General features: G+C 39.8%; 2 protein-coding genes across 4 annotated transcripts in view; both read right to left on the reverse strand.

Annotated features, from left to right (window-relative positions):
- The window catches only part of LOC149623062 (uncharacterized), a 16,196-nt gene extending 10,349 nt beyond the window's left edge, over positions 1-5,847 (reverse strand). Inside the window, exons 1-2 of one of the 2 annotated variants that reach the window (XM_089853475.1) lie at positions 5,666-5,847; positions 623-806 (exon numbers count right to left, since the gene is read on the reverse strand). In XM_089853475.1, coding sequence (XP_089709601.1) covers positions 623-757 — 135 coding nt within the window. In that variant the 5' untranslated portion in view covers positions 758-806; positions 5,666-5,847. Of the gene's footprint in view, positions 1-622; positions 810-5,665 lie in introns of both variants that reach the window. The other variant, XM_089853476.1, reaches the window with a different exon arrangement.
- A 7,208-nt stretch (positions 5,848-13,055) lies between these two features.
- Positions 13,056-27,940, reverse strand: lap (phosphatidylinositol-binding clathrin assembly protein lap). 2 transcript variants are annotated; one of them, XM_089853433.1, is made up of 17 exons: positions 27,578-27,940; positions 23,387-23,529; positions 23,226-23,301; positions 23,036-23,141; positions 22,915-22,954; positions 22,352-22,408; positions 22,168-22,279; positions 21,792-21,898; positions 21,677-21,718; positions 21,448-21,492; positions 20,824-20,912; positions 18,989-19,157; positions 16,703-16,756; positions 14,966-15,305; positions 14,786-14,887; positions 14,337-14,399; positions 13,056-13,969 (listed from the first exon to the last, which is right to left on the reverse strand). In XM_089853433.1, exons 1-17 carry the CDS (start codon positions 27,705-27,707, stop codon positions 13,071-13,073), a joined length of 2,574 nt encoding a protein of 857 aa, XP_089709559.1. In that variant the 5' UTR covers positions 27,708-27,940; the 3' UTR covers positions 13,056-13,070. The 2 variants fall into 2 exon arrangements, with proteins under 2 accessions (XP_089709559.1, XP_089709560.1); XM_089853434.1 differs by lacking the exon at positions 21,448-21,492 and having other exon boundaries at positions 27,578-27,932.
- Between the last annotated feature and the right edge of the window lie 28 nt (positions 27,941-27,968).

Consider the following 27,968-nt stretch of genomic DNA (forward strand, 5'->3'; position numbering starts at 1 on the left):
AAGACTGGGCCATTTCTAAGAGTAGCCCCCCTCCCTCCCCCTTGAGGACGGATTACTTAGGGGTTAGACTAGGTTAGGTTGGTTTATTCGATGTTTTAACCGGTGGGAGATGTTGAGGTGAAGGGGGCGGGGGTCAAACTGTTGATTAGCATATTGCTTACCCGCCCACCTTATGGCCAAAGAGCTGGGTGTTTTCCCCCTGAACTAAGGGCGGTCTCCCCCCAACAGCGCCGGTGAGCCCCTTTAAAGGGGCTGTCCGACCCCCCTCTCCATTTTTTACCCACCCGCTATGTTAAGCTCTATGAGGAAGATCGTCGTTTGTCCCACTGTCCACCTTATGGCCAAAGAGCTGGGTGTTTTCCCCCTGAACTAAGGGCAGTCTCCCCCCCCTACAGCGCCGGTGAGCCCCTTTAAAGGGGCTGTCCGACCCCCTCTCCATTTTTTACCCACCCGCTATGTTAAGCTCTATGAGGAAGATCGTCGTTTGTCCCACTGTCCACCTTATGGCCAAAGAGCTGGGTGTTTTCCCCTTGAACTAAGGGCGGTCTCCCCCCCCTACAGCGCCGGTGAGCCCCTTTAATGAGGGGTGGTAACTCTGGGAAGGGTTCCAGTGACGCGTTACCTTTCTGGAGGCGACTCCGTCGATGCTAGCGATGAATCCAACTCCACAGGCGTCCTTTTCCAAGGCGGGATCATAGAGTCCCTTGGCAGGAGGAAATCCTCTCATCAGGCGGGATCCATCTTTCGCCGCCTCCATACACGCTGAACACGACACGAGTTACGACGACGAAAAACTAATGGACCCGCTGCCACCCCCGGACACGCCCAACAAGAAAAAAGAAAGAAATCAGTCACGCCGATCAAAGTAAGCCATCGATTTTCAATACGTCTCGATTTAAAGGGACGCTAAAATGATCCCTCCAACCTAAAGATACTAATTTCAGTGCCGTTTAAAGCGAAATCCATTCCTTCCATAGAATTTACCAGCGATAGATTTAATTTTAAAAATAGGAATGGAGAACGGTTAGTATTTACTTCAGCCCAGTATATAGCCCCTCCCCCAACACCTAATGATAAGTTTAAATTATCTTATTGGCTCACTTAACTACGTTTTGATGGCGAAAAATACGTAATACCTATTTACCTCTGGCGCTATGACCCGCCTCTTCTTTCATACCCCCGCCCCCCCGTCCCGGGAAAGGCGGTCCGGGACTTTGACGCGCGCCCATATTACTCTGTCCTCCATTCCTACTTCTAAAATTAAATCTATCCCTGGATTTACATACTTCTTATTTACAGAGCACTTTCTTTGGGGGCCCATAACTCGGGTTCTATAAATAGTAAGCCTTTTGAATATGTTATAGTCCTATTTCTACCCCTTCCAACGATACAAAATATTTACCCAGGGTTACAACAATCAAGGCCCCAGTAAGTGAGCGAAATGCTCATAAACGCCCCCCCCTCTAGGATTAACTCTGAATCAATCTCTGATCCTATAAGAGATACGGGCAAGTCCTTTCATTATGTCCCGCTCATATTCCTCCCCTTTCCAAAGATTTGGGGCTACAACAATCAGGGCCCAAGAGACCAGCTCTTTCATTTATTTGTCCATCGCGCTACAATGTATCCGGTCGTACAAAAAAAAAAATCTCCATGGGGTTTCGCCAGCCTTTAAAGACCTGACGTATCTCGAATAACTATCAAAGTACCGATGGAAATCAGTAAGAGCATAAGTTTATCATGCCTCTAAGTACACAAATACGGGTTACAACTGAGCATCTTCCGCAGGCTACTGTGACGTCAGAACTCCGAAGAGACAAAATTTTAAATTTCTGTCGCGGTGCAGCCACCAAGCGGTTGAGACGAAAAAAAATCATCCAATGGAATAAAGGAGATTTTTACGTTTCGTATAGGCAGGCATTGGGGGGGAGGGAACGAATTTTACTTAAGCAACCCCAAAATCCCTCTCTCTCTTGTGAGATAGAGGGGGCGGTTTCAGTCCTGAAACATTCTAAAAGGGATAAAAGAAACGCTAGGCTAGGCGGTACAATTTTGTATTGAAGTTGAGGTGATAAATGATACGGAGAGAGTATAGGGTTTCATTAAAGGGAGCCAGACAAACACGATTGCCATAGGAGGAGCAGCCATTTCTCTACTTAGAGGCATTATAAACTTATGGTAAGAGTCTAGCGAGAGCGCGCTGAGAAGTCTGCTTGGTCTATGGCTTTCCTTCCCAAATTAGAATTAAAAGGGGCCACGGCTATTTTTATATACGAGCGAGCGCAGAAACCAGTAGCCAAGCCGAGCCGCGTGGCGTCGCCTAAGCCAATCGTAGGATTTCACGCTAGCGGAAAAGCTAGAAGACTTTTATATCGACCACTTTATTCATACTGACAACTCTTTGAAAAATAAATCCCCCCCACCCCTTCAAGGTTCAGCGACGCGGCGAGAGAAAAATCGCCTAGAATCTCTCGGTTCTCAAATAGAAACGGGTTTTCGCGCGTGACACTGTCCCTTTAGAAATTGGGTGCGCCTGTACTTTTGGCTTTTCTGCGGAGCTTTTTCGCCAGGCGGAGGAGGAGGGCGGGCGGTAAATAAAAAGTGCAGGCGGAAGGAAATTACGCGAAGATTGCGTAATTGAAGAACACGCGGCGGAATCGCTCAAGTTAAATACCGAGAAACATAAAAAGGAAGCCACTTCAGATATTACCATATTATCATCTTATTCGTGATATTACTAAATAATTACAAAACACTGGGGATAAATCGAGGGGCTACTCACTTCCCCAAAAAATGTACACCAGATTTCTTATTTCCAAATATTTCCGATTTATTTCTATTATTTTTGTATTTCTTTATTTCCCGATATTTCTCCTAAAATTTCCAATATTTTCACGATATTTCCCTTAAATTTCCAATATTTCCATTATTCCTTCGTATTTCTAATATTTCTCAGCATTTCTATTATTTTTGTATTTATTTATTTCCCGATATTTCTCCTAAAATTTCCAATATTTTCACTATATTTCCCTTAAATTTCCAATATTTTCACGATATTTCCCTTAAATTTCCAATATTTTCACGATATTTCCCTTAAATTTCCAATATTTTCACGATATTTCCCTTAAATTTCCAATATTTTCACGATATTTCCCTTAAATTTCCAATATTTTCACGATATTTCCCTTAAATTTCCAATATTTCCATTATTCCTTCGTATTTCTAATATTTCTCAGTATTTCTATTATTTTTGTATTTCTTTATTTCCCGATATTTCTCCTAAAATTTCCAATATTTTCACGATATTTCCCTTAAATTTCCAATATTTTCACGATATTTCCCTTAAATTTCCAATATTTCCATTATTCCTTCGTATTTCTAATATTTCTCAGTATTTCTATTATTTTTGTATTTATTTATTTCCCGATATTTCTCCTAAAATTTCCAATATTTTCACGATATTTCCCTTAAATTTCCAATATTTTCACGATATTTCCCTTAAATTTCCAATATTTTCACGATATTTCCCTTAAATTTCCAATATTTCCATTATTCCTTCGTATTTCTAATATTTCTCAGTATTTCTATTATTTTTGTATTTATTTATTTCCCGATATTTCTCCTAAAATTTCCAATATTTTCACGATATTTCCCTTAAATTTCCAATATTTTCACGATATTTCCCTTAAATTTCCAATATTTTCACGATATTTCCCTTAAATTTCCAATATTTCCATTATTCCTTCGTATTTCTAATATTTCTCAGTATTTCTATTATTTTTGTATTTCTTTATTTCCCGATATTTCTCCTAAAATTTCCAATATTTTCACGATATTTCCCTTAAATTTCCAATATTTCCATTATTCCTTTGTATTTCCAATATTTCCGATATTTCTCATTATTTCTTAATATTTCCGATATTTCTCATTATTTCCTAATATTTCCGATATTTCTCATTATTTCCCAATATTTCCGATATTTCTCATTATTTCAGATATTTCCCTATATTTCCGATATTTCTCAATATTACGATATTTCTCGAAATATTGAAATATATTTCTTAAGGCTTGTACACCATATTTCGTAAGTGGCTAGCCCCTCGGGATAAATTTGAAAGAAAAATAATAAAGTTAAAATATTACAGATATAATAATTATAATAATAAAGAGCTGCCGCGACGCGTAGATCTAAAAATATTATTTATTGAACACAAATTATCTAAAAATATATAAAAATTATCAAAAAAAAAAAAATAATCGTAACTTAAAGAATTGAAGAGCGCCCGATGCGACCTTGGGATTAAATTTCAAGTCCACATGCCACTAAAATCTCTAGAGAGAGACTGGAGTTACCCCGTTACCGTTACGCCCTCGAGTAGCCTTTGGGCCTTACGCGGTGGATGAATGTGAATGTGAACTTGACATTCCGCCAGGATATGACAGTATGTGGCGAAATTTGCAACTTTACTGGCGATAATTATAATTATCTCTAGCGGCCGCGTGTCAAGTGCTCTTTTATCAAACCCAGTCGAGCTAAATATATATTTTTCAAAAAAGTGTCGAATAGTTTCCTTTCTAAAACGAAACTCGTCTCGAGGGGCCAACCACTCCGCCTAATGTCAGTTCTACGTATGCAAACGTCATACCCTTCTATCTCTTAGCTCAGTGTCATCCCCCCTACCAGGCGCGTACAGTATCCCCTCTTACAATAGCGCGCCTAGAGGGAGGGATACACCGTCTACTCCCCTCTCTACCGACACTACTCTATTGGTGTACGGGGATGGGAAATGGGGAGGGGAGTGAAAGTCACGGTAAAATTATTACGTAATCGGTGTACGGGGATGGGAAAGGGGAGGGGAGTGATTAGCCCCTCGCCTGAATGGATGTTCAAAATCCTTCCCACATCCTTCAACGTAAATTAACATAAATTGCGTAACTCATAGTAGGCCTATATGATTTACGTATCATAAACACGATATTAAAATTTAAAATGACGGATTACTACACAGATTTCTGATAAGTATCCGACCTCTCCGAAATTACATCGTCGCGAGAAAGTCTAGGCAAATTTTTGCCGAATAAATTACGATTTTATAATATTGACAGGTTTGCCAGAGGCGAGACCTCTTACGTAAGGGCGCGGAATTTTATAGGATGGCATGAAACCGGCGCGTGACAAAATTAACATATTTTCCTCGACGAAACTACGACGTTTTATTGAGGATTAAATAAATATTATCTTAAAAATTAAACTTTCCGGAAACTACCGCGATTAAAGCTAAAGAACAATCTTTTAGTTTATTACGTTTAAAATTATCTCTGCGATGAACTTTAATCGAGATTAGGTTGACCTAGTTCCCTAGCTTTATCATTCATTGATAATATTACGGAATTTACAAATGTTTGTAAACAATATTATAACACGCGTTTCTTTCTAGAAAATTGTTCGAAATATTCGCATTTTCGCGAGTCTTTTTGGAGCCCAAATGCCAAAAGGTTACGAAGACCATCCCCGAGAAAGTTAAACGAGGCTTAATATAATAGTAGCCTAGGAATCCTAACCGCCCTTGCTTCGCCGCTACCCCGCAAGACTCAGTTTCGATTTAAGCCTCGGTTCCTTCCATACTTTCCTATTACGCTTACGTAATTTTAAACGTTTACTCACGATTTAGAGCCTGAAAACGGTCTCGCTTGATTTTATATACCTCGTTTAAAACACGGCGGAGATTTATTTACTTTAATAAAACTGTTTTGTAAGCGAAAATTTACTTTTAGCGCCAGATAAACGACACAGAGTTTAACGGTACGTTTCCCTCTCGCGTTCGCGAAATGAGAGCGCCGGCCGACCGAAGAGTGAAGTCACAAACGCAACTATAAGCGACGCATGCGTACTTGAACCATTACCCCGCGGGTGGTGGGATTTGGGAGGGGAAATAAATTCAATTTTTTCTAGGCTTAGTCCAAACTGGCTTTGAAACGTGCAATAATATTACGAAATAAAAATCAATTAATCATTCAATAGTCAATGAAATACGCGTGAAAGACTTTCCATTGTAGTTTCCGCTTAATGCAAAGTTTGAACAATCGGCCACGGTGTTTTGACCCCTGAAAATAGGCCACCAATTGTCGAAAAGTAACGTTACATTTTGATTGATTACTTGGATCGCGTAATCTTAACATCAAAATTATTTTCCAATACCAAAATGATGTAAGACTAAAAATATCTTCGGATCTACTGGTCCAAATGTCCTGCAATACGAAAAACCCCGAGTAGGCCTAAGTACACTGAATAAAATATTACTTTTAACTTAAAAAATAAATTGCGGTTAATTATTTCTAAGCCTAATTTGCTTCAATTACGACTAATTCGATTGATTTTAATTGATGAATAATGATTACGTGACTATAAACGCGTCAAACGATAATAAAGCATTTTCGCACACCGCGAACTCCATTTGAAATTAGAGCTAAAACTCGCGCATGCGCACGCTCGCCTAGACCACTCGTTTGTGTCGTGATGCGCGTGATCGAGTGGGCTGTGGATGGGGGTACGAGCAATCTTTATGAAGATTTAAAAAAAAGTTTTTTTCGACAATAAACTTAATTTTGGGCTTCAATTTTAATTAAAACGGACATTAATTCCATTTAGAAAGAAAATTGTCAAATAAACGGTCCATAGACTGGTTGTCAACTTACTTACGTGCGTGGGTGGGCGCGGAATGAGTGGGCTATGGTTGGTGTAAGTTTAGGCTTAAAATAGGCTTAGATAACAAGCAAATTCCAATTAACTCATTTCGTTTTGTTTAATGACCAGAAATATACAGCTTTTATTTCTATTTCGTCAATATTTTTTTTTTATTTTTCGCTAAACGTGAAGATGGTTTTGTTTGTTTATCATTTCATTTTTTTTTTGGTTAGGTCAAAGGTTATGTTTTTATAACGGTACTTGTCGAGACTCGAACATGAAGTCAATTAAGCTAAAAACTATCGAATTGACACCAGAGACAGAATAATTATTTTCCAAGAGATAAACCACTAAATTAAATGATTTATCTCTCGGAGATAAAAATAATAATTTACATCAGTTTTTTTTCTACACGATTCAATGTTTTTTAAAATACAAAATTTTAGGGTTGTTAATTAACATTAAAATTGGACCAAATTTTTATTATTATTATTTGACCGCCGAAATTTCGCTTTAGTTTTCCCTGCTAAGCCTAATTTTTTAATTTAATTTAATTTAAATTATTTTGGTCCAATTTTAAATATTTAAGTCGCGTTTATTTTCCATCCCCCACCCCCACCCCTGATGCGTGTACCAAGGCTTAAAGTCCGCTTAGGGAAAAGAATTAGAAGAATGATTTCAAATTATAATTAAGAGTTAAGCCTTGGCGCACTATCTACGAGGATTGGATTGGGGATGGTGCGTTAAGCCTTGGCGCACTATCTACGAGGATTCAATTGGGGATGGTGCGTTAAGCCTTGGCGCACTATCTACCGTTCTAGGAGGATTGGGGATGGGGATGGTGCGTTAAGCCTTGGCGCACTATCTACCGTTCTACGAGGATTGGGGATGGGGATGGTGCGTTAAGCCTTGGCGCACTACCTACGAGGACTGGGGATGGTGTGTTAAGCCTTGGCGCACTATCTACGAGGACTGGGGATCGTCTGCTTGAAAAAGACAAGCAAAATTGGCTTGAAAAGTTAACAAAGTTATTTATGGCGATTAAAAAACTAGGCTTAGCAAGAAGTTTCTAAAGATAATTAATTTGGCGCTATTAACTTTGTTAATTATCATCCAATTTTGTTTAATTTAAATTAACTAACAAGAGCGAGCGAGCGAGCGGGGGGGGGGGGTGGAAATAATTAATTGGATCAACATTAAAAATTAATTAATTTAATTTAATTTAAGCACGATAAGTTTTTATTTTTTTTTTTTTTAATAATGTGGAATGTGCATCAGAAAAACGTCAACCACTAGATTTGTTTTTTCTTTTTGTTATTTTACTTTCAGCGTCGGTAAATTCTATATTTTTCTTTAATTACCAACTGCTCTTTGAAAAAACAGTTTGTTTTTTAACGATTAACGCGATGAAGAAGACGAAATACAGAGAAAACTATAAAAAAACAACAAAAACCCAACACTTTTTCATCTGTACAATCTGTTGTTTTTATAACTATAGCGCAAAATACTTTGTTTTTTACCATTGTTTTTTGAAAATGTTTTTTTTTTTTACAAATCAACAAGTGCACGCGTAAATATATCTTCGTTACGACACAATTTATTAATTACGTTTTCGTTTCTATTTAGGCTTCAAAAAAATCAAACCCCGCCCCTAAACCAAAGATGGCGGCCCACAAGATATTATCAAACATCGTCTGCTTCATTTTCCAGCAGCCAATTTGACACAAAGGTAACGCGAATTAAAGCAGACGATAATTCGTGGCTTAGAATTAAAGCAGACGATAATTCGTGGCTTAAAATTAAAGCAGACGATAATTCGTGGCTTAAAATTAAAGCAGACGATAATTCGTGGCTTAAAATTAAAGCAGACGATAATTCGTGGCTTAAAATTAAAGCAGACGATAATTCGTGGCTTAAAATTAAAGCAGACGATAATTCGTGGCTTAAAATTAAAGCAGACGATAATTCGTGGCCGCCACCATTTTGGTGGTAAGGGACGGGGCCAAATAAAAAAAAAAAAGGGGGGGGGGATTTTATTTTGTGACTTATTTCATGTAAATCTGTAGATCTATAAAAAATTGGTTCAGTTCAGTTCACCTCTTTAATAGTAAATTCCTAAGATATAGGTAAATTCAAACGAAAACAAAAAAGAATACTGTACATAATTAGACGCAATGCAATTAGGACCCAAAATCCATCCAACAATACCTGGAGTTATTAATTAATTAAAATTAAATTTTAAATATAAAGGGGGGGGGGGTAATTAATTAAGTTTAAGTTAAATTTTGGAAGAAGGGGTAAAAAAAATTGAGGGATCTGCTTAAGGGGTTCGGTTTTCTTTTTTTGGCAACTGGATGATATTTATAGTTTGTTTAATTTTAATTTTAAGTTAATTAAATTAACTTAATTAGTTATTATTTCCGGGGAAGATTAAATTAACTTAATTAATTAAATAATCGAGATTAATTCCCGAATTTTGATAAATTTTCCTAAAGATGATTTAATTTCCTCGTTTAATTTTAATTTTAAGTTAATTAATTAACTTAATTAGTTATTATTTCCAGGGGAAGATTAAATTAACTTAATTAATCGAGATTAATTCCCGAAGTTTGATAAATTTCCTAAAGATGATTTAATTTCCTCGTTATAGTTAGTTTAATTTTAAGTTAATTAATTAATTAACTTAATTAATTAACTTAATTAGTTATTATTTCCGGGGAAGATTAAATTAAATTAACTTAATTAATCAATCGAGATTAATTCCCGAATTTTGATAAATTTTCCTAAAGATGTATGATTTAATTTCCTCATTTATTTTTTTTGGGGATTGGGGATTGGGGGCGGGGCCAATATAATAATTGTCATGATTCCTAATCCATATTTGTCAACAAGACGTCACTACTTAATTAATTAATTAATTAATTAATTTAACAAGGCAGAGATTAGGTTGGTTCTTATTTTCATGTTTTTTTAAATTTTTTTTAACATTGACGAAAGCGTTTTTGAAAAAACACTCGGGAAAAAATAATTAAATAGTTAATAGTTTGTTTCTACGATGTTTGTTTGTTTGTTTGTTGAACGACGTAAACGGAGAAAAATAATATTCAGATCACCTTTAAAATAGTTAATTCTAGGCGGCTTTCATTCGTTTATTTTTTTTAATCAGCTCGCCCTCGAAAAATTTTAACTCGTCTAACTGAAGAAATTTTTAACTAAAACCCAATTAATTTTAATTAAATTAAAAATCTTTTTTTTTTAATTAAGTTTGGTTTTTTTTTTTTTTTTTTGGCTTACCATTTCATAGGGCTCCAAATGGATCATTGACATTCCCACCAGCGGGTGCCACGGGTGGACTTCCAAAGAGGTTGGGAGGAGCGTTAGAGGGGGGCTGCGATGATGACATCTGACCACCACCCATGATACCACCCCCCATGGCCATACCACCCGGTGCCGCCATACCCCTCATCTGATAGAGACATAAAAGATAAGAGAGAATAGGGGGGGGGTGGAAGGAGTCGTCAGTGCGTGGGGTAAGAATAAAAGAAGGGGTGGGAGGAAAGGGATCGGTACTCACCCCAAAGCCTCCTGGATTGGGCATAATGCCAGGGGTCGTTTGCGTAGGGAAAGGTCCAGCCATCATCCCTCCAGGGGTTGCGCCCCACTGAGCTCCTCCAGGCTGATACAAAGAGACAGTTAAAAATCATCATCGCCATCAGGGTGGTCTAGGGACTTTAACTATCAACCCCCCCCCCCCAAGCGGGACCTTATCGGGACGGACGCTCTCCGAGGGGTCGGACATTTACACGAAGTCAAAACCTTATCGGGACGGGCGCTCTCCGAGGGGTCGGACATTTACACGAAGTCAAAACCTTATCGGGACGGACGCTCTCCGAGGGGTCGGACATTTACACGAAATCAAAACCTTATCGGGACGGGCGCTCTCCGAGGGGTCGGACATTTACACGAAGTCAAAACCTTATCGGGACGGACGCTCTCCGAGGGGTCGGACATTTACACGAAATCAAAACCTTATCGGGACGGGCGCTCTCCGAGGGGTCGGACATTTACACGAAGTCAAAACCTTATCGGGACGGACGCTCTCCGAGGGGTCGGACATTTACACGAAATCAAAACCTTATCGGGACGGGCGCTCTCCGAGGGGTCGGACATTTACACGAAGTCAAAACCTTATCGGGACGGACGCTCTCCGAGGGGTCGGACATTTACACGAAATCAAAACCTTATCGGGACGGACGCTCTCCGAGGGGTCGGACATTTACACGAAATCAAAACCTTATCGGGACGGACGCTCTCCGAGGGGTCGGACATTTACACGAAATCAAAACCTTATCGGGACGGGCGCTCTCCGAGGGGTCGGACATTTACACGAAGTCAAAACCTTATCGGGACGGACGCTCTCCGAGGGGTCGGACATTTACACGAAATCAAAACCTTATCGGGACGGACGCTCTCCGAGGGGTCGGACATTTACACATTTACACGAAATCAAAGAGGAAATTCCGAAATCTTTCTTGTAATCACATTGATACAAAGAGACACCCCCCCCAGTTAAAAATCAACACCATCAGGGTGGTCTAGGGACTCTACACGTATCACCCCTCCCCCCCCCAGGTAGGACCTTACTGCGCTCTCCGAGGGGTCGGACATTTACACGAAATCCCCTAGCTTCTCGCCAACTCTTTCTCTAAATGACCTACCCCGTCCGTTTTCTGGGAATGTCGGACCCCTCGCGACCCTCCCCCCCTCTAGTCGGCCTTATAAAGGTTAAAGTAGTCCCGTCCGTTTTCTGGGAACCCCTCGCGACCCTCCCCCCCTCTAGTCGGCCTAATAAAGGTCAAAGTAATTGGTACTTACCACGGCTGCCGGCGCCACTGCGAATTGTTGACTGGCTCCCGCCCAATTGGCCGGGGGAGCCGCCGCCGCCACTCCTAGAACTGCCCCAGGCGGAGGAGGGCCCCCTCCTGGACCCCAACTCGTTCCCCCCGTTTTTGCGCTGACTTTTGGGGAACCCCATTGATGACCGCCAGCTCCCCTGATTAATTAATTAATTAATTAATGAAGTTCTCAACACTGAAATATTTAAAAAACCACAATAAGACTCTTGCGTTTGCGTTAATTACTTCTTCAAGGACTGTTTTGGTCCGTTAATATCAAGATTCTGAGCCAAACTGGCTAAACTGGAATCCAAATCGCCTTTAATCAATCCGGTGGTCGCCCCCGCCCCTTTGACGGATTTCGCCTCCGTCGTTCCATTCATCGTTTTGGCAGCGCCTCCCGTCAATGATGACGTCGGTTGCAAGACATCCCCGAACGCGTCAAAAGCTCCTCCTATCCCGAGAACCGCGAGAAAAAAGCGCCAAAGACTTCGTTAGAATTAGAATTAGAAATTACAAGGGCCAAGGCTTAAGAAAAGAAAGGCGTAAGCCTCGGTTGGCGCCAAATCGAAACGAAATAATAATGAAATCAATGGCCAAGGCTTAAGCCTCGGTTGGCAACAAATCGAAACGAAATAATAATGAAATCAAGGGCCAAGGCTTAAGCCTCGGTTGGCAACAAATCGAAAACAAGGGCCAAGGCTTAAGCCTCGGTTGGCACCAAATCGAAACGAAATAATAATGAAATCAAGGGCCAAGGCTTAAGCCTCGGTTGGCAACAAATCGAAACGAAATAATAATGAAATCAAGGGCCAAGGCTTAAGCCTCGGTTGGCAACAAATCGAAACGAAATAATAATGAAATCAAGGGCCAAGGCTTAAGCCTCGGTTGGCAACAAATCGAAAACAAGGGCCAAGGCTTAAGCCTCGGTTGGCACCAAATCGAAACGAAATAATAATGAAATCAAGGGCCAAGGCTTAAGCCTCGGTTGGCAACAAACCGAAACGAAATAATAATGAAATCAAGGGCCAAGGCTTAAGCCTCGGTTGGCAACAAATCGAAAACAAGGGCCAAGGCTTAAGCCTCGGTTGGCAACAAATCGAAACGAAATAATAATGAAATCAAGGGCCAAGGCTTAAGCCTCGGTTGGCAACAAATCGAAAGGAAATAATAATGAAATCAAGGGCCAAGGCTTAAGCCTCGGTTGGCAACAAATCGAAAACAAGGGCCAAGGCTTAAGCCTCGGTTGGCAACAAATCGAAACGAAATAATAATGAAATCAAGGGCCAAGGCTTAAGCCTCGGTTGGCAACAAATCGAAACGAAATAATAATGAAATAAAACATGCGAGAGAGAGGAAGTCGAATGAAGAAGGAAAGTGAAGGAAGAAAAATAAGTTTGGATGATGGGGACCAATCGAAAAATCAATAAAACTGAAACTAAACTGAACTGAACTGAACCTAAAATAAGAGTAAAACGGAAACCAAAACATCATCTTCTCGGGTGCGCAAAATAAAGAGGTCTTTGGTTTGGTCTAAAGAGGTCAAGTAGTGTGGAGTCCTGACCTGCCGCTCCAACTGCGGAAGAAACGGATCTCGCCGGTGAACTCAAACCAGAGGGTGGAGTGCCGTAACTAGCGGTAGGAGAGGCCCGAGCCAGACCCCCTTCCAAACGGGGGGCCACTCCCGTGGCGGGAGTCGTCATGGCACTCGTCATGGGCGAATGCGTCGGGGGAGGCGCCGAGAACGTCGCGGACCCCGGGCCCGCCGACCCCCCCAAAGACTGAGTGGAAGAGGCTTGCGACAAGGGCATCTTGGGCCCGGGGACATTCATGGCCTTCTGAATAGCGAAATTCAAATCGTCAAAGGCGGATTTCGGTTGGGCCGACGCCGACGCTTGAGACGAAGGAGGCGTGGCTTGAGGAGAGGCCGAACGCAAACTCGAGGCGGAATCGACCAAGCCAAAGGGAGAAGGAGGCGGCGCCGATAATCCCGAGGAGACCAATTTCTGATTGAAGGGAGAAGCGTTGGAAAAATCGCCGCCGCCGCTACTGTCCAAAGCGCCTCCGAAAAGATCGTTGGCCGCCGCTAACCCGGAAGTGGGAGCGGCGGGTTCGAAGGGGGCGCCGAAAGGACCAAAGCAGCCTCCTTCATTCTTGCCACCACCACCACTGGCCCAACCCGTTTCAACGGCAGACGCGCCGCCCAGTTCGTTGGAGTCTTCGACAAAACCGACATCGGGAATGCCGCCTCTGGTTAAAATGGGCGTGGTCCCCGCTCCCCGCATCATTTCCGAGGTGGGAGAGGGAGACGTCGACCGGAAGGGATCGCCACCGCTGACGGGAAGTCGCAAATTGTCGTGAAGATGACTTCCTCCGTCCGGTGTCACGCCTGCTAGACGCCAACAACCAAACAGAGTGTCCAATATACCCTAACCCTAACCCTAACCCTAACATAGAGGACCTATCCGGGGCTAAAACTAAAACTAAGTGATGGTGGATGAGTAGTGAAGTCTAAACTTAGCGCTTGTTAGACGTTTTTGATGGGCGGAGTTAGCGTGACGCGGAAAAGGGTCAATTTAGGGGTCAGAGGACCTATCCGAATCGATTCAATAGGGGGTTAAACTAAGTGATGGTGGATGAGTAGTGAAAGATTCGATAAGTCTAAACTTAGCGCTCGTTAGACGTTTTTGATGGGCGGAGTTAGCGGTGACGCGGAAGGGTCAATTTAGGGGTCAAAGTGCGTAAAGGGTACAGACCTGAAGGCGGTGCTTTAGAAGTGGCGAATCCTTGAGCTGCTTGCGACAGAGAATAGACTAAGGCTATAGAGTGGACAGAATTAAATACGACATGCGTACAAGGACAGACGCGGAAAGAAGCCCCGCCCCCTTCCACCCCCCTTCTTTGAAACGCAAAGCGAAACGAAACGAAAGAACAGTAAAACGATATTGAAGACAATAGAGTGCTGTCAGAAGCGCAGGTGTGACGTCACACCCATGCTGTTTTCCCATAAAGAAAAAACGGTAACTGTCACGGCCGCCCATTGCTTAAGGCATGCCAGACTCGTGACGTTTAACCTTGGATCTGACGTCACAACTGACAGCACTCTATTGCGCGGAAAGGTGGGGGCGGGGGGCGGGGTTTTTAGAAGGCGTGCCACCCTATCACATCCCCATTAATTAATTAATAAGATTGGTTGGTTACTCACTCGGAGAAGTATCGTTACTGCTTCCGAAAACTGCAGCGAATGAAGCGTCAGATGCGAAAGTCCCGGCGCCACCTTGAGAGACGGCCGGTGCGCCACCGAATCCTGAAAAATACCAAAGGTGTGGTCGAAGAAGACCCCTTCCCCCTAAAAACGATCAAGATGTCGAAAATGGAACCTTACCATTGGTTCCAAAGTGCATTCCAAAATTAGCGCCAGTTGACGTTGGGGCTTGCTGTTGCAACTGGGGCGGGGAGGCGTTGCCCCCGCCACCGAATAAACTATCGGCAAAGGGGTTACCACTCAGACAGAGTAAATCGTCGCTAGCTTTGGTGTTAGCGGCGTTCTGATTATTATTTTGGCCCATGGGTGAAGAAAATAGATCAACTAGTCCATCCCCGGAGGAGGAGGAGGCTCCACCCCCAATTGCCGCACCACGTGACTCGGGGGTGGGGGAAGGCAAAAACGGGTTCGTTTTAGTCGTAACTCCGTCCGAACCTTGAACTTCGCGCATACGACGCTCCTGCAATAATCTCCACTCGTTACCCCTCGAAATTATTCCCCCCAAACACCTCAAAATATACTTTCAACCTAACAAATCCACCTTAGTCCCGATGCCCCCCCCCCCCGGGCCAAAGCACCATCATATTTATCAGTTAAGGTTAAAATAAATTTGCGTGTGGTTTCCAAGGCGCTAAGGCTATATAGCGGCTCGATTACATTATAGAAATACCATAAGGAGATTATCTCTCTCTAAGGGCTCAAGCGCATCTATTAGCAAAAACATCTAGTTCTGCTAGATGTGACGTAGATTTTGTATAGGGGCTCCTTCCGAATTTTTTCGTGAAATTCGCGGGAGAGAAAAATAATTTTCAAAATCAGCCACGACCGATATCGATATCCTAAGCCGGTCGTGGTCTAGAGGCGAGCTCTGAGATAACGCTCCCAAGCGGTTGGGAATCAAACTAAAACAGGCGGGGAGGCGAGTGGCGAGACGCGAGAGAGGAAGGACTGAGGGGAAAAAATAAGTAAGAGAATTTCCAGAACCCCCCCCCCCAGCTCTCTCAGACAGTCACACAAGAGGTAAATTCGCGCTCAGTAAAAATCACGAAGAGCGAACTGTCGTGAGAAATCTATGAAGGGGAGGGAAAAATGTTCAATGCCGGGTTACTCTGCAGCGAATGCGCTCGGCCTTTGTTTAGGCTATACAATTATTATACCACTTGAGATGAGACGGATGGCTGACCAAATCGGACATACATACATTTCAACCGTAACATAGAATCTTGGGCCCTTAGAGAGATAATCTCCTTATGGAAATACCAAGAGTGCCCTCGATTTAACTCGAGAGAAATGCCTGGTCAATTCAATATACTGGCCGCGACACTATAAGTGGTACCATTTCTAGTTAAGCCTACATTGTATCTCTTTAGGTAAGTCGTAGAAAGGCAGGCAACCCCACCGCGACAAATTGAACCCCACCCAGTAAGGGGGACGTACCTTTCAATTCACTATCACTACTAAGATCTACTTTAAACTGAATTTAGTGTCAATAGTCGCCCCCCCCCCCAAATCGAAGCGAAGCTAACCCTTCTATTCTAACTACCCGCTTCTTTCTTTACCTTTATCAGTTTGAAGATCTTATCTTGGACACACACTAGTTTAAAGAGGTGCAGCCCCCGCCCGCCCCACTATATAGGCCTACCCATCGGGATTAAGGTGAATTCTAACCCCCTCCACCAAGTTCAAAGGGATACTGAAAGAGTCTTTCAAAGAGTGTCACCCCCGAGGAAAAACGAAATAAGAATATAGAGAAGCTGCTGCTGCGTTGTTAAGCGACTAGTGTAGTAGTGTGAGTTGGTTAGAGAAGATAAAGAACAGAAATCAGATAACAGATAATAAGCGTGTTAAAATACTAACCACGTCATCCCAGGCGGGTTGCTCCCATTTTATTTGCGAACTATCATCCTCCAACTACGGAAAGGCAACCAACCAACCAACCAACCAATGGCAACGAGATATTTGCCGCCGCGAGAGAAACAAGAAGAGAAGAGGCGGAGAAAACGGAAAGAAAGTTGGCAAGCAAATAAAATACATTCGAAAAACAAAGAGAGAATGAAATGGCCGCCGTCGCCATTTCACTCTCCCTTTAAATACTAATTAATTAACCAAATCTTATGTCCCGAATTTTTTTCTTTCCTTTTGACCACTGACCACCGACTAACCAAGAAGAATAAGGCCTTTTTTAATTTTAAGGAATATTTTGGTCGCGTTCAAAATAAATTTAAACCATTCAAATTAAAATTAAATTAAATTAAATTAAATTAAATTAAAATGAAAGAAAATAATTCTATAGGATCAAATCTGATTAATTAAGTATTCGTGCTTAAATTAAAACCAAATTAGAAACCATAATTAATAACAACAACGCAAAAATTAATTAAAAAAGATCCAACCTCGCAAACCATCAAAATAAAATACTAAACATGATTTTCTACAAAATAATCGATCGAATTTAAAGGGAGGGTGAAGTGGAAAATCAAGTAATTTTTTTTATCAATTTTTCTACTAATTTTAAGAGCAGTCTGCATAGTGAAACATTCAGGAAATACAGTCTCCGAATGATTTTAAAATTATTTCAAATTAGGTTCAGATTTTAAGGGTAATTTGAAATAAACCCCTCCGACCAATCGCGTAACGCCCTGCCTTTTTATTAACAAAATTCTCGTGGCACGTTCTGTGTCAAATTAAATTTAGCACGAGATTTGATAAAATTTGCGCGCGACGTGACAATCGTGGTGCGAGACACGGAGCATGCGTGCCACGAGAATTTTGTTAATAAAAAGGCAGGGCGTTACGTGATTGGTCGGAGGGGCTTATTTCAAATTATCCTTAAAATCTGAACCTAATTTGAATTTTAAAATCATTCGGAATTGGTATTTCCTGAATGTTTCACTTAGCAGACTGCTCTTATAATTAGTAGAAGAATCGATAAAAAAAATCACTTGATTTTCCACTTCACCCTCCCTTTAAACTAATCGTAATTAAAATTAAAGAAAGCAAAATCGGGCAAATGAAATCAGATCAGGATAAAACAAACGGATTTTGGTTGTTTTGGGAACGATTTAAAATTAATGGAAATTAAATCTGATTCTAAATAATTCTCGCCGTGAGACTATCACTTTAAACAAAGGGAAAGTGTAATGACTAGTTTCCTTCAGTTCAATTCAATGCAGCAAGCGCAAAAAATAAGTAAAAATAGTGGATGAGTGAGACTATCACTTTAAACAAAGGGAAAGTTTAATAACTAGTTACCTTCAGTTCAATTCAACTCAATTCAATGCAGCAAGCGCAAAAAATAAGTAAAAATAGTGGATGAGTGAGACTATCACTTTAAACAAAGGGAAAGTGTAATGACTAGTTACCTTCAATTCAATTCAATGCAGCAAGCGCAAAAAATAAGTAAAAATAGTGGATGGAATTATCTCATGCTAAGAACTAAAGATAAACGTGACCACGGGATAAAGACAAGACTAATAACCAGGGTTTCGTAATTTACCTAGATTAATTACCGTGACAATGATTAAGTAACTCTAAACCTTAAGTTACCGTCCAATATCACCAAAATTAAGGGAAAAATTTCAAAATGGGTAAATTACCAACAGTTCTGGTCATTTCACATTTTTAGGAAAGAGAGAGAGAAAGGGTCAAGTTGAGGATCACATATTTTGCTTTTCAAAGGGAGCGTGAAGTGTCGAAACAAGTTGAAATTTTAAACCTACTATAAATGAACATTTCAAGCTCCCTTTAACTCTTTACATTTTTAGGAGAGAGAGAGAGGAGGGAGAGAGAGAGAAGGAGAGAGAGAGAAAGAGAGAGAGAGAAGGAGGAGAGAGAGAGAAAGAGAGATAGAGAGAGGGGGAGAGAGAGAGGGAGAGAGAGGGAGAGAGAGAGGGGAGAGAGAGAGAGAGAGGAAAGGGAAGCCGAGGAATCGTATTTTGCTTTTCAAAGGGAGCATGAAGTGTCGAAACAAATTGAATTCTTGAACATTTCAAGCTCCCTTTAACTCTAATATTATAACCCGATCCTGAAAGATTCCCAGTCACTAAAACCCCTTTAGAAGAAGAAGAAGTAGCGTGGCGCCCCTCGTTTTTTAAATGACCCCCACCACCACCAGCACAACCCGGGATTGGGGTTTCAGCTTACCTTTAACTGATTCATGACAGCCGCTTCTTCTTCGAGGGCTTTCCTGGCGACGGCGTCGTCCAAGCGAATACCGTTGACCTCGCTGGTGTTGGTGGCTCCGTTGGCGGCGTTTCCAAAGGCGCTACTTGTCGAGGACAGAGCAGAGACAGCGTTTTTCAGGTTGGTAGACCTGTTTTAGAAATACGCCCCCCGCCCATGGCCACACCCCCACAGCCACGCCCCCCCCCCACAGAGAGAGAGAGACAACGAAGAAAGAGCGCCAACAAACAAACAAACAAACAACAAACAGTGCGGGCGGCAAACATTCCAAAGAGTCAAGAATAAATAACAAAGAATATATAAATGAACATTCACAAAGAGGAAATAACAAAAGAAAAAAAATAATAATAAATTAATTAGACTTAAATAATAATAATTATAATAATATTGTGAAATTCATTAAATTAAATTAAAGTGAATTTTAATTTAGGGATATAACTTGGAATCAAATTTAGGAAGTTTAATATTAATTTATTTAAGAGCCAAATTTAGGGTCCACCCTATACTATAGTATACAGGGTTCATACAACTTTTGGAAAACATATTTCCCTGAGATTTCCAGGTTTCCCCCCCCCCCCCACATACTTCCCTGAATTACAAGTTACAGAGTTATGGGCCTGCAAAGTATAGTCTAACGCTATTCCTATAGAGGGGTTTGAGTGTTTACGTTTTGCTTAATTACTTGGCCCCTGTTTGTCGTAGCCCTAAGTTTATAGTATGGTTGGATGGGGGACAAATTGCACTATAACATACTCAGAGGACAACCCCGTATCTCTAGTAGAACCTGAGTTACGAGCCTCCGAAGTTTATTGTTAAAAATCATAAGTGACCTAATAACAATAAGTGAGACGAAACCATACGTTGACGAACATTTTGCTTAATATCTCGGCCCCTGTTTGTCATAGCCCTATGTTCTTGGTATGGTTGGATGGGGGACAAATTGGACTATAACATGCTCAAAGGACATCCCCCTATGTCTAGTAGAACCAGAGTTACGAGACTCTAAAATTGGGTGTGACGCTATTTCTATGGCATGTTTTTCAATATTTCGCTTAATTTCTCGGCCCCTGTTTGACGCAACCCCAAACCTTTGGTATAGTAGGATGGGGGACAAATTGGGCTATAACATACTCAAAGGGCATCCCCCTATCTCTAGTAGAATCAGAGTTATAGGCCTCGAAGGCTGACTGAACCGCTATTCCTATGGAGGGGGTATGGTTATGAACATTTTCCTTAATTACTCGGCCCCTGATTGGTGGAAGTTTTAAGTATCCTTGGAAAGGGGACAAATTGGACTATAACATGCTCAAAGGACATCCCCCTATCTCTAGTAGAACCAGAGTTACGAGCCTCCAAAGTTGGGTGTGACGCTATTTCTATTGCATGTTTGTTAACATTTTGCTTAATATCTCGGCCCCTGTTTGTCGTAGCCCTATGTTCTTGGTATGGTTGGATGGGGGACAAATTGGACTATAACATGCTCAAAGGACATCCCCCTATGTCTAGTAGAACCAGAGTTACAGGCCTCCAAAGTTTAGTATAATGCTATTTGACGCAAATTTCCCTGATTTCCCTGAATTTTACTAAACATTCTAAATTTCCCTGAGTTTTCCCTGAGGTTTTTGTCAATTATTTATTTCCCTGATTATTCCAGGTTTTCCCTGTTTTCCAGGTTTGTATGAACCCTGAGCATAGTCAGGCCTAAATTTAGTATTTCCAAGTTAAGTTCTCAATTGCGATAAAGTAAATATATAAAAGTACATTGAAAAAAACTAAGAGAGAGAAAGAAGACTGACCTTGTGGCCGCTGAGGTCGTCGTCGCCCCTTTCTTGCCTTCAAGGGCATTCAAGTGTTGTTCTAAAGCATCCAATAAACTGCTCGGAGCCTAAGACAAAACATCGCAAAAGACAAATACAAATTTACTCTAAATGATCACCTTCTAACAAATATTCAAGCACAAACTGGCTGGAGTTTCTTTTAAATACTTTAGCCTGACTGACACTATCCCTTTAAAAAATATATAAAATTTAGGGTCTGACACTATTCCTTTAATATGAATTTTTCATAGGGTCTGACACTATTCCTTTAAAATGAATTTTTCATAGGGTCTAACACTATTCCTTTAAAATAAATTTTTCGTAGGGTCTAACACTATTCCTTCAAAATAAATTTTTCATAGGGTCTGACACTATTCCTTTAAAATAATTTTTCATAGGGTCTGACACTATTCCTTTAAAATAAATTTTTCGTAGGGTCTGACACTATTCCTTCAAAATAAACTTTTCATAGGGTCTGACACTATTCCTTCAAAATAAACTTTTCATAGGGTCTGACACTATTCCTTCAAAATAAACTTTTCATAGGAGTCAAGGGAAAGCGCATTGCGCGCGGGAAAGAAATAAAGGGCTACTAAAACTCACTGGGCAAATGGCAAACAAATCGAGTGAACTGCAAATCTGGCTAAGCTGATAACACGTGAGTGTGTGTGTGTGTGAGTGGGCCAAATCAAAAAACAAACAAATCAAACGCAAAATAAAATTAAAAAGAATTCCTGACAATTTTTTTTTAGAATCAGGGGGCCCAAACATTTCAGTCTCCCTTTAAAAATAAATAGAAAGTGTCAGGATATTATTATGTTTTTTTCTTTACTTTTGTTAAATCGGGGATGTCTCCTTTGTCAATACCAACATTCTGAAAATACAATTAAAATAATCGAGTTAATTAATAAAATAAATAAATATATTTAATGGTGTTAATTACTTACCTCAGCAACTTTTAGAAACTCGGCAACTCTATCCATCCTGATCAGGAACTTTTTATAAATATCCAGAGCTTCTCTACAATTTTTCTTGTTCATATCGAAATATTTTTCTAAGAGAAAAAATATATTGGTTGAGACTTTTCCTTTAAAGTTATTAACGGCAAAGGGATACTGAAACTAACGTGAAAAAAATTACAGATTACGCTAGGTTAACAAATGCAAAGCTTCAATTTATAGAAAAGATAATGTAATTAACAGCAAAATAAATTAATTATATTTGAAATGATTTCTTTAGCTTTATTCATTGGAATTAAGATTTTTTTAAAGTTACGCTTCAGTACCCCTTTGACATTTTTAAAGGAAAAGTATCACTCCTTACCGAGAAGATTTATAATTCCGTCATTATAACAGGCAAAAAGCCTAATTAAGTCCCTAAATAACAGCATGAAGCTAGAATTGATGACGCCATTCGTTAAATCATTCGAAGTGCACTTTAAACAAACAAATAAATCAATCGTAAACAGTAAACAAACCCAAAGAAGAAGGATTTAAAAAATATTTACATCAAATTCTAACAAGGCATCCAATTGTCCTTGTAGAGCCGGTAAAGTTTTTAGAAGCTGACCACCAAAATTATTTAGATTTAATTACATTTAAATTGAATCATAATTAATTTTAATTAAGATTTAAATTTAATCGCGAATAATTTTAATTAAATTTGAATCATAATTAATTTTAATTAAGATTTAAATTTAATCGCGAATAATTCTAATTAAATTTGAATCATAATTAATTTTAATTAAGATTTAAATTTAATCGCGAATAATTCTAATTAAATTTGAATCATAATTAATTTTAATTAAGATTTAAATTTAATCGCGAATAATTCTAATTAAATTTGAATCATAATTAATTTTAATTAAGATTTAAATTTAATCGCGAATATTTCTAATTAAATTTGAATCATAATTAATTTTAATTAAGATTTAAATTTAATCGCGAATAATTCTAATTAAATTTAATCACAAAAGCTGACCACCAAAATAATTATAGATTAGATTAGATTTAATTTCGAAAATAATTAATTCTAATTAAATTAATTTTAATTAAATTGTTTCCCCCGTACCTTATCAGTGTTCATGGTTCGTAACATCCCATCGTCTTTACTATTAATGGTTTAATTAATTTTTTTATTAATTATTTCAATTAAAAATGAAGGTAATTAACTTAATGGTTAATTAAGTTACCCTCGTTTAACTTTGCAGAAATCAAAGGCGACAGTTCGATAAGAAAGGGCTTTTTCGTTCAAGTACTTGGCGTACCTTCTGATGAACGTGGACATATCATAAGCGGCTGTAAAAAAGACCGGGACGGGACAAGGGGGAGGAGCTTAATCGCGCTGCCCAATGGGAGGAAAGAAACTAAAGAGAAACTTACATTGAACAGAGCTTTTGTCCAGAAAATTGCTAAGTTGAAAATTGCAATTGCTAGAGGCCAAGTATTGAGTAAACCTCTGAAATTTACACACAGCAATTGCGTGGGTGATTGAAATATGTTTAAGGATTTATTTGGGGGTTTGGGGGGGCGGGGCTAACTACCTCGTTTCCATAGCACATTAAATGATGTACGGTGATCAACGCCTTGAATACGACGACCCAACTAGCGTGTTGAGTTCGTTCAATTAATAAATTTGCTAGTTGAGGAATTGAAACGTTTGGTTCGTTGGTACAATGAAGAAGATCTAAGAAAGAACCATCAAAATCACGCCACTAGCCCTTTAACTAATAATTTACGCGCGACTTCCCAAACAGGGTTCGTACAACTTATGGAAAACAAATTTCCCGGACTTTTCCCCCCCATATTACCCCGATATTTTCAGGGTTGCCATGGAATTTTCAGAACCAAATTCCCTGACTTTGATAAAAAAATTTTTTTTTAAAATTTGCTGACTTTTCCCTGACTTTTTCGGCCCATTTTTAAATTCCCTGACTTTTACAGGATTTCCAGGTACTGTGGTAACCCTGACCTAATAACTCCGGGAGTGGGTTGTGGTTACAGGGTTCGTACGAAATTTTTATATTGGAAATCCCTGACTTTTCCAGCTTATACTTGATCAAATTATGCCAATATCCCTGACCAGTTTAAGGTGTTTACCAGAGCCCACTTCATAATTACACCTGGCCCATAATTAGCATTGCTCCAAGCTAAATCCCTGACATTTTAGGTGTTTACCAGAGCCCACTTCATAATTACACCTGGCCCATAATTAGCATTGCTCCAAGCTAAATCCCTGACATTTTAGGAAAAAACTTTAGATCCCTGACTTTTAGTCATATTTTCAATATCCCTGACTTTTCCAGGTTTTCCAGATTATCCAGGTTCCGTACGAACCCTGGGTTATTTTTAGATGGGGAAAAAATTCCCTGAATCTCACTAAAAATCATAAACTTCCCAAAGTTTTCCCTGAAACTCGAACTCAAAAATTTATTGCCCCGTCATTTCCAGGTTCGTAAGAACCCTGCAAAAACTTTCTTGACCTTTCAAACTCCGTGACAGACCATGTTTAAGCTATCAGTGCAGTTCAGAGCGATTGAATCAAGGATAAAACGGTAAAACAAGACCTCGTGGTGTACTACGTTAGGTTTAATACTATATTTGAACGAGTGATTATCCCCTCGAATTTAATATCTTAATAGGGTTTGTTTAAATAACGTGTCTCTTAAACTAACGCACCTGCCACTAAAGCAACCCCCTTACATTCTACATTTACACAAATAAAATGCGGAATACATGACCAGGGTTCATACAACTTTTGGAAAAACAAACAATTTCCCTGAGTTTTCCAGGTTTTTCCCGTATATGAAGCAAATGTTAACGAGGGAGGGGGGGGGCAAATAGGGCATCCCCGTATCTCTAGTAGAAACAGGGTTATGAGCCTCCAAATATAGTGCAATGTTAATCCTATGGGGGGGGATTGTATGTTTACGTTTTGCTTAATTACTCGGCCCCTGTTTGTCGTAGCCCTAAGTTTTCAGTATCATTGGATGGGGGACAATTTGGACTATAACATACTCAAAGGACTTCCCCGTATCTCTAGTAGAAACAGAGTTACGAGCCTGCAAAGTATAGTCTAATGTTAATCCTATGGAGGGGGTTTACGTTTTGCTTAATTTCTCGGCCCCTGTTTGTCGTAGCCCTAAGTTTTTAGTATGGTTAGATGGGGGACAAATTGGACTATAACATACTCAAAGGACATCCCCGTATCTCTAATAGAACCAGAGTTACGAGCCTCCAAAGTTGGGTCAAACGCTTTTCCTATGGAGGGGTTGTTTCTTTACGTTTTGCTTAATTACTCGGCCCCTGTTCGTCGTAGCCCTAAGTTTTTAGTATGGTTAGATGGGGGACAAATTGGACTATAACATACTAAAAGGACATCCCCGTATCTCTAATAGAACCAGAGTTACGAGCCTCCAAAGTTGGGTGTAATGCTATTCCTATGGAGGGGGGGTTGTTAATTTACGTTTTGCTTAATTACTCGGCCCCTGTTTGTCGTAGCCCTACGTTTTTAGTATGGTTAGGTGGGGGACAAATTGGACTATAACATACTAAAAGGACATACCCCTAGATCTAGTAGAACCAGAGTTAGGAGCCTCCAAAGTATAGTGTAATGTTAATCCTATGGAGGGGGTTTACATTTTGCTTAATTACTCGGCCCCTGTTTGACGCGGCAAATTTCCCTGATTAACCTGAATTTTACTAAAAGTTCCAAATTTCCCTGAGTTTTCCCCCGAGGTTTTAGTCAACTATTTATTTCCCTGATTTTTCCAGGTTTGTATGAACCCTGACATCGTCAAAATACAAAGAACTCTTATAAAACTAGTGAGAATAATTCTAATAAAATCGAATACTTCCAATAACCCAAGTAAGAATTCTCACTCTTTCCCTCCCCCACCCAACTATTCAGGGCTGCCAGATTGATTCAAACTGAACTGAGTCACAAAGCGCGTCTGAGGGGACTTCAAACCCTGACCCTCCCCTATTACGTAAAACCACGGAAATTCGATATATTTTTAAATGGAAGAATGTTAAACCGCCATCAATAAAGAATCCGCCTCTAAATGTAACATTGAATTTGAAATAGACTAGTGGCACCCCACGTTATTTGCCCCATAGACCTTAACACAGTCAAATCAAGCAGACTGCCATTAGTCGATTGGGGGGTGGGGGGGGGTTTAAATCTGACACATTACAAAGTCTAACGTTGAAATAGAGTTACGCCTACTTCAAAATTTAAAAAAAAAAAAAAAAAAAATCGGACAAGCATTTATGCATCAAACACAAAGAAAGTTGGGTCAACTTTCATCTTGGAAAAAAAAATTAGGTCAACCCAATCCGGTTGACCTCTTGACCCTCAGTACTATGTTGTCAATTATTGGGCCAAACACTGATTAGGACGAAATCTTTCTAAGTTTGAAATTATTAATATTACTACATCTACAGTTACATTTAAGGGGTGGAGATCTTAATGGCCTAAAAACTCTAATTAAAGGTCTATTTTCCGCAAAAGATTGAGATAGGATTGAACTTATCGTGGATTTAAAATTAATTACGTTAATTAAAATCGCTTTAATTCGTTAAATACATAGGGATTTCAAAATATCTCGGGGTAACAGGGGTCACGTTTATACCTAATCTAACAATTACTAACTAGTATTTACTTATCTACTACCAGATTAGTGTTAAGAAGACCGAGGCTTAATCTTTACTTTCATATAAATGATAATATCCAGCTCCCCAAGAATCCGCGATTGAAATGAATTAGAAATAATAATTATATAGTAGATTTGGCTAAACTTTACTTTAGCTCGCGCATTCAAATTACAGTTTTTTCAATAAATATCTTTTCTGGGAGGTTAATTATACGATAATTAGTTAAATTTAAGGTGCGGAAACTAACTTACATCAATATTTTCCATGTTTTTTGTAATTTATTCCCTCTTATTCCCTTCCATGAGCGGCTAATGTGCGCCTGTTTTTGTTATTGCCAAGGCTTATCAACTGCATAAATATCACCTTTTCCAAAATATTACTAAATATTGTCAACTCCAAGTAATGTTAGGTTTGCGGAAACTATTATAATCAATATTAGGTTTGGTTAGGTTAGGTTAGGTTAGGTTAGGTTAGGTTAGGTTAGGTTAGGTTTGGTTAGGTTAGGTTAGGTTAGGTTTGGTTAGGTTAGGTTAGGTTAGGTTAGGTTAGGTTAGGTTAGGTTAGGTTTGGTTAGGTTAGGTTTGGTTAGGTTAGGTTTGGTTAGGTTAGGTTTGGTTAGGTTAGGTTTGGTTAGGTTAGGTTAGGTTTGGTTAGGTTAGGTTAGGTTAGGTTAGGTTAGGTTAGGTTAGGTTTGGTTTGGTTAGGTTTGGTTTGGTTAGGTTTGGTTTGGTTAGGTTAGGTTAGGTTAGGTTAGGTTAGGTTAGGTTAGGTTAGGTTAGGTTAGGTTTGGTTAGGTTAGGTTTGGTTAGGTTTGGTTTGGTTAGGTTTGGTTAGGTTAGGTTAGGTTTGGTTAGGTTAGGTTAGGTTAGGTTAGGTTCGTGAAAATATTGATTAAAATAGTTTCCGCGACTTAAATGTAATTAATTATCATATAATTAACCTCCAAGAAATGATATTTATTGGAAAAACTGTATTTTGAATGCGCGAGCTAAAGTAAAGTTTTTCCGTAGATTTTATCGCCCGAGGCTTAAGAACAGGGCCTAAAGTCCGTAACGTAAAGACGAAAGTATAGTACTCACAGTCTAAATGTTTCTTCTTGGGGCCGATCACTTCTTCGGTAGTGGCTTTGCATACGACTCTCGCTAAGCCTTGTCCGGCGAGAGTATGTCTGGCCGCGGTTAACCGATCGTTCAGAGTCTGTCCCGACATTTTTCAAAACGATGAAATTAATAATAAACTAAACGCGAACTTCTGACGATTATTATTTCCCGGGGAATGAAATCCCCTGCCGCCGGTGAGAGATGAAATATTCACCGGCGAAAAATACTTGGCTTCTACGACAAACTCTCTCGTCTACACTACCCGGACCGGGGTTAATATCCAACTTGCGGAGTGATTAAAATGGCGAGAGAAAATCGGGAAATTCGGAATCTCCCTCTGACGTCACGTGACAAGAAAGGCACGTGATAC

Source organism: Phalangium opilio, unplaced genomic scaffold (genome assembly GCF_054372755.1).
Source record: "Phalangium opilio isolate 3A_F unplaced genomic scaffold, DU_Popi_V2 ptg000115l_1, whole genome shotgun sequence".
NCBI lineage: Eukaryota > Metazoa > Arthropoda > Arachnida > Opiliones > Phalangiidae > Phalangium > Phalangium opilio.